The sequence below is a fragment of the Dipodomys spectabilis genome, unplaced genomic scaffold (assembly GCF_019054845.1).
Source record: "Dipodomys spectabilis isolate Male_0828 unplaced genomic scaffold, ASM1905484v1 ptg000190l, whole genome shotgun sequence".
Taxonomy (NCBI): Eukaryota; Metazoa; Chordata; class Mammalia; order Rodentia; family Heteromyidae; genus Dipodomys; species Dipodomys spectabilis.
Genome location: NW_024870867.1, coordinates 5,478,657 through 5,485,292, shown reverse-complemented (window position 1 = coordinate 5,485,292; position 6,636 = coordinate 5,478,657). Strand labels below are relative to the sequence as shown.

Genomic DNA, 6,636 nt, shown 5'->3' with positions numbered 1-6,636 from the left:
GAGGGAGGGGGGGCCAGAGACGTGGGGGGAGGGAGGGGGTACTGGAAAGCGGAAACTTTCCTATAAAACTTGGAAAAGTCCCTCCTCCCCACGTCAGGCCAATGACACCGCTGCCCCCAAACTTTCCGCCTGCACGGAGGTATAAGAGCCTCCAAGTCTGCAGCTTTCGCCCAACTACCAGACGCTTCGCGGGCTCGCCAGCACCGACACCGATTCCAGGAGGCCGAACGGGGCGTGCGTGTGGCGGTTGCGCGCCTTCTTTTTGGACCTCGGGGCCCTCCACACCGTCCCCTCCCCCTCCCGCCCTCCTCCCCGCCTCCCCCGCGCGCCCTCCCCGCGGAGATCCTCCCGCTCCCTCCTCCCGCTCCCTCCTCGGCGGGCCGCACCGCCCCGGCCGGCGCCGCGCGCTGGGGAAGCTGGCGGGCTGAGGCGCCGCGCTCCAGTCCCTCTTTCCCGGGCCGCTCCTCTGCCCCGGGCCCCCGAGGCCGCGCACATCGCCCGCCCGAGAGATGATGCAGGACGTGTCCAGCTCGCCAGTCTCGCCGGCCGAGGACAGCCTGAGCAACAGCGAGGAGGAGCCGGACCGACAGCAGCCACCGAGCGGCAAGCGCGGGGCTCGCAAGCGGCGCGGCAGTCGGCGCAGCGCGGGCGGCGGCGGCGCGGGGCCCGGCGGCGCCGCAGGCGGGGGCGTCGCGGGCGGCGACGAGCCGGGAAGTCCGGCCCAGGGCAAACGCGGCAAGAAATCTGCGGGCTGCGGCGGGGGCGGCGGCGCGGGCGGCGGGGGCGGCGGCAGCAGCAGCGGCGGCGGGAGCCCGCAATCGTACGAGGAGCTGCAGACGCAGCGGGTCATGGCCAACGTGCGGGAGCGCCAACGCACGCAATCGTTGAACGAAGCGTTCGCCGCCCTGCGGAAGATCATCCCCACGCTGCCCTCGGACAAGCTGAGCAAGATTCAGACCCTCAAGCTGGCCGCCAGGTACATCGACTTCCTCTACCAGGTCCTCCAGAGCGACGAGCTGGACTCCAAGATGGCAAGCTGCAGCTATGTGGCCCACGAGCGGCTCAGCTACGCCTTCTCGGTCTGGAGGATGGAGGGAGCCTGGTCCATGTCCGCCTCGCACTAGCAGGAGCTCCCCACCCCCTCGGCAGGGCCGGAGACCTAGGTAAGGACCCGCGTCTGGGCGCCTCTAGCTCGCTCAGGTGGTGGACGGCCGTCCCGCTGTCCAGGCCGAGCTCCCCGTCCTCCTCGCTGCCCTCTCGGACACCCCGCTGTCCTCGCAGCCGGTCCGGCTACCTGTGCCCCACCAGCGTCCGCGCTAGCGAGGGAGGTCCCCAGGGGATGCGCCTAGCCTGGCCCGGGGTGTGCGGGTGCGTGAATGTGCGTGACAGACAGCGGGAAGGCTGAGAAAAGGCTCCTGGGTCAACTCGAAGGACGGTGTTGCCAGGGCCTCCGGTTCTTTTGGCTTGAAAATTTCGTTCTTCTTCAAACAAATGTTCCCAAATTCCACCTCCTCCTTTCCGCCCACCCACTTCCTCTTGCCCTTGGGCTGAAATCCTTCCAGGTTGTTCAGCCTCGTTTCTTCCCTGGTGGTGATAACACAGCTCAACTAGTCTTAGAAAACAGCCACAGAGACCTAAAACAATAACCAACTTTCCCCCTCCCCTCCCCTCTGGGTTTTTGCAGATGTCATTGTTTCCAGAGAAGGAGAAAATGGACAGTCTAGAGACTCTGGAGCTGGATAACTAAAAAAATAAATAAATATATATATATACCTAAGATTTTCTTGGAGATTAGAAGAGCAGAACCCAGATTGAAAGAAACAGGGCGTGGGGCGCACTTTTAAAAGAGAAAGCAAGCGAGACAGGGCCGTGGACACTGATTCCCAGACGGGCAGCGGCACCATCCTCACACCTCTACATTCTGATAGAAGTCTGAACAATTGTTTTTGTTCCTTTTTTGTTTGTTTTTTTTTTGTTTTGACGAAGAATGTTATTTTTTATTTTTACTTTTCATGCATGCATTCTCAAGAGGTCGTGCCAATCAGCCACTGAAAGGAAAGGCATCATTGCGGACTTTCTCCATTTTAACATGGTAACAATGAGAGGGATTGCAGAACACCTTTAAAAATAAAATTGCTGGGATCAAACTGGCCTGCAAAATCATAGTCAGTTAATTCCCTTTTTCGTTCTTCTTCTGAGGGGGGAAAAAAACTTAAAATACAAAAAAACGACATTCTATTTATTTATTGATAACCCATGGTAAAAATGCAAATAGATCCGGTGTCTAAATGCATTCATATTTTTATGATTGTTTTGTAAATATCTTTGTATATTATTTTTCTGCAATAAATAAATATGATTGAAAATTTTAAGAATTTTAGAGTTTGGTCTATATTTTTTAAGCTCAGGATAAAATTGGTGGTAAATACCTACTTGTTTAACACTGGAGGCACCCTGGAGGGAGAGGGCACTAATATAAACAAGCAGTGAAAAACTCAAATAAACCAGCCACCGACAGGCACAGACATGTTATTTTAAAAGACAGTTTTATTATTATTCTAGTTTGGTGTTCAAGGGGGGCTTAGTAGCATCTCTTCCTCTTTTATCAATCCCCCTACCCCACTCCAGCCAGCAGCAAAGCAAAGTATTCACATATCTGCTATTTTCCTTACTTGTTATTGGAGGTAGTTGGGCTAAACCTTTCCGATAAGCAGCGTGAATCCACCATTATTTTTTCTCTTGTTACTGTGTATTTTGGTGGTACCCTGCACTCTTTGAAGATCCTTGAAAGCTCATTTCAGGGGGGAAAAATTTGTTCATGGAATTTACTTATACATACACGTAAGTGAATACAAATGCATGTCAAACAATTTTAATTCAAGGAGAAAGTGATGGTTTCATTTGTGATTTGCTTAATTGCTTTCATGAATGAATCATGTTGGCTAAAAATACTTTACTATGTTTATTCTCTATGTGGGAATAAGCTCTTTTTTAAGATGTAAAGGAGATATGTATGTATGCATATATATGTGTGTGTATATATATGTATATATATTTTGGAGTAAGGTAAATAAAGGACTTGAATTTTCACTGTCCTTGGTAACTTTTGAAACAATTACAATGTAAAATGCTACAGTCATTCAGGTTCTAGTCAGTTCCTTAGCAAATACATTTTATCCATAATTACACAGAATTTTCCCTAGAGATACATAGATACACACAAGTACATGCATAATGTGATGACCTTCAGTAAAACAAGAACAAATGGTGGTTGATTTTTTTCTGGGCTAGAAACAAAATGGTTTTTTTGTCATTGATATTCAAATGGTGCTTAATAAAACAATTTCAGTTGGAAATTTTACATCCAGTATCAGCATTCAAATGCAATCAGGGAAACTTTAAAACTGTACCTTTGTTTTGGTGCCCAATTCAGACAAAGACTGTCAAATAAGGAGGTGTATCAAAATAGCCTCTGTTTGTTTAGTTCAGGTTGAGGTTATTTTATTGCCTGAAGTTATGTCTTCCTCTTCACACAGTACCATAGAATGCAGGCATGACAGTATTATAAATATATTATTGTGAATTTTTCATCCTTGTAACAATTATTTACATTAAAAGATTAGTGCAGCTTTGGGGGATTGTTATTTCGTTTATAAAATTTATTTTATTTTGGCAAACTTCGCAAATAATGAAAAAGAAAGATGCTTATATGTGAATGTGTTTGGGGGACATGTGGGTGGGTGAGGGAGGGTATGTTGGATAGGGTAGAAGCTTAGAGTGCCCTAGAAGGAAAAAGGAAGACATCTAGATGGTGATTGTATTTGGTGTATCACTCAACTACCTCCATTTTTTAAATGGTTCTTGGGGGAATCTCCTTGTTCACTAGCTTGGTCTGACTATTTGGTATTTCAGAGCTCTTCATGCACTCCAGGATGGAACTGACCATTACCATTGAGAAGGTAAATGCTATCTTAACTCTACATGTATAAACTATATGTTTCAAAGAAAATTAGCCTTCTGTTTGCCTTTTTAAAAAAGTGCTTGGATTTTTTTTTTACTTTTTTCATAAAGGAATCTCTGCAGAAATGCAAATGTTGTTGTCTCGTGTATCCAGTAATACTAAATAGAAAACCGAAGGTAATATGTTGCCCTAGCTTTCAGAGAAATAAAAGTAAAGCATAGAAAGATGGTAATATTCAGCTAATATTCAGGTAATAGTTATACTGTGACAAAGTAAAACTTCTCAAAGAAGAGCAGACTTCATAGGAGAAAATATTAACTACTTGAATATATTTTTCAGCCTGCCAACTATTTCAGTATACCCATCCCACATAAAAGGGATGAAATGCTCTACTCTTTTTTTAAGAATGGAAATAAAGTCACCTGTTTTGCCTCCTTCACTATAATATCTTCTTTTACTCCATCCCACGTTATTTTCGTTCCCTGTACTTACTTAAAGGCACATCAAATAAATTACCTCTGTTTCATCATCAGGACGCTAAATCTTACCATTTAATATGGTGACTGGACTCTGGCAGTTGACTTTTAGCCAGAATGCATTCATTAGGGGAAAATATTGTGTCTTAAAACAAGAAATGTTTACTGTGCAAATAATTACTTTTATATATTTCTTTTAATTTCATTTCACTGACAGTCTTCAATTACAACAATGCATATATTTTGTTCCCATATACTCACATTTCCTTTTTGCATATACATGTAAGCACATGCCCAGATAATAATTCATGCATGAATTGCAAATACCCCCCCCCCAAAATGGAACTTAGGCATAAAATATCGTGAAATAGCAAAAACACGCAACCTGTGAACTTCCTCCTTCCATTCAATGATGGCACCCATTTCCAACGTCTTCGGGCTGATATTCATAATGGAGCATTTTAAGGGACACTTGGCCTCTTGCAAAAAAGTAGAGCATTTTGCACATTCCATGGTTTGGCAGAGTCAGAACTAGTTATTTTCTCTAGACCGGTATCAAGTTCTTCTCAGGCATATGATTTCACTTGAAGTTCTGCCCAGGAATCCTTCAAAGTGAGCGTTTGTCCCACTCTCATGATGTCAGGCGGTTTTCCCTGCATCTGTAATTTAAAGAAAAACAAACAAACCTGCGGGGGGAACAAACGCCACGGAAACCCAAACAGAACTCCGTGGGGAGTGAGGGTCTCACCTGCGGCGGGCATGCTGGAGGGGCACAGGCCCAGGCTGCCCTGTGTGGGTGGCGGGCCGGCCTGCACCAGGGACAGTGACAAAAATCTGAGCCCTCCTAGGATGGCGTGGACCCGCGGGGCCTGGCGTCTGGCTGATGATTGGAGGCAGCGGCAGCGCCAAGTGTCAGCGGTAGCAAGAGAAGCAGCAGTAACAATCCAGGCAAAGGCCCAACCTCAAATTTCCAGCGACAGGCCCCGTATTAGCGACAAACAGGGGTCGGGAAGGAGATCCCCAGGGTCCACTTTTATAGAATTTTCTGCTTATGTGTCATAAAGAGTGCTTCACTCCCAGCACCAGAGAAAGTGGAAAAAGAGGACGCATAGGCACAATGGATGAAGTTGGCTTCTCCAGATTTTCTCAAACCGGACAACTCCATCCATCCCTTTATTTCTCACAAACCACCCAACTCTCCTTTGCAACTCTAGCCCTCGGAAATATCAAAAGGATTATTCATTTCCTTTATTTATTGGACTCCAAAATGTAGACCTAGGAAACAGATCCTGGGATACATTTTCCATTTGCTTTTGTCTCAAGACCCCTGAATGCGAGAGCCCACTTAATGTTCTTAGCAAATCAAAGCACGTGTCCTTTGAAGAAGGTGTGTAATTGGAGTTTAAGGCATGTATGGAATTCCCAGATGTCTATAAAGTAAAAAGGAGCATGTGGCAGGTCACTGGAAGGCGGGGCAGGTTAAAATGACTGGCACAAACTTTTCTATTCTCCTCCATAGACGCTAGATATAAAATCTTGGAGGGGGTGGGGGAAAGTTAGGATGGGATCATAATGAATATTCATCTTCTTGTATCAGTGGTAGTAACCATGCTAAGCAGCACATGGTCAAAAAACCTCAAAGAAAACAGTCAATTATAGCCGGGATTTCGTGAGCACCCTGCGAGGCTATGGCTTGGGGTTTGCTGTGGAGAGGGCCTCCAGCGGACTTTTTCTTGTTTACGTGGACTATTTTCTTTTCCGGCTACTCCCCCTCCCCCTGTGTTTGTGGATGAGTCGTGGTGCGTCTGCGCAAGATTCAGGCTGAAGCCAAGGGAACAGCAATTCACATAAGGAAGGAAAGAAAGAAAGACAGAAAGAAAAAAAAAAACCCTTCTAAAAGCATTCATCCCAGGAGGCAGGGTTCTTGGGGGAGGGGAGATTAGAAGCGAGTGAAATTAAATTTCTGTAAACCATGCAGCTTAAATGTCTACCAGATAGAGGGACCGCTCGCTGGATGGGAAGACGGCCACCAAAACCAGCCACTCCCTTCTCCCTGCATGGAGGAAGGTATAGACCTGAGAGAGAGACTGCCGAACCCCAATGTGAGTTTGAATGTTGCTTATTAGACAGCTTTGGTTTTTGCTTTGTTTTCTGTTTTCACTGTGAAATATTTCAAAAGCAAGATAGGATTCCCCCCCC

The 6,636-nt window shown here is 46.4% G+C and overlaps 1 protein-coding gene across 1 annotated transcript; it reads left to right on the top strand.

Annotated features, from left to right (window-relative positions):
- Positions 1-373: 373 nt before the first annotated feature.
- Twist1 (twist family bHLH transcription factor 1) lies at positions 374-2,370 on the top strand. Its single transcript, XM_042695820.1, has 2 exons — positions 374-1,163; positions 1,685-2,370. Exon 1 carries the CDS (start codon positions 510-512, stop codon positions 1,122-1,124), a length of 615 nt encoding a protein of 204 aa, XP_042551754.1. The 5' UTR covers positions 374-509; the 3' UTR covers positions 1,125-1,163; positions 1,685-2,370.
- Positions 2,371-6,636: the final 4,266 nt, after the last annotated feature.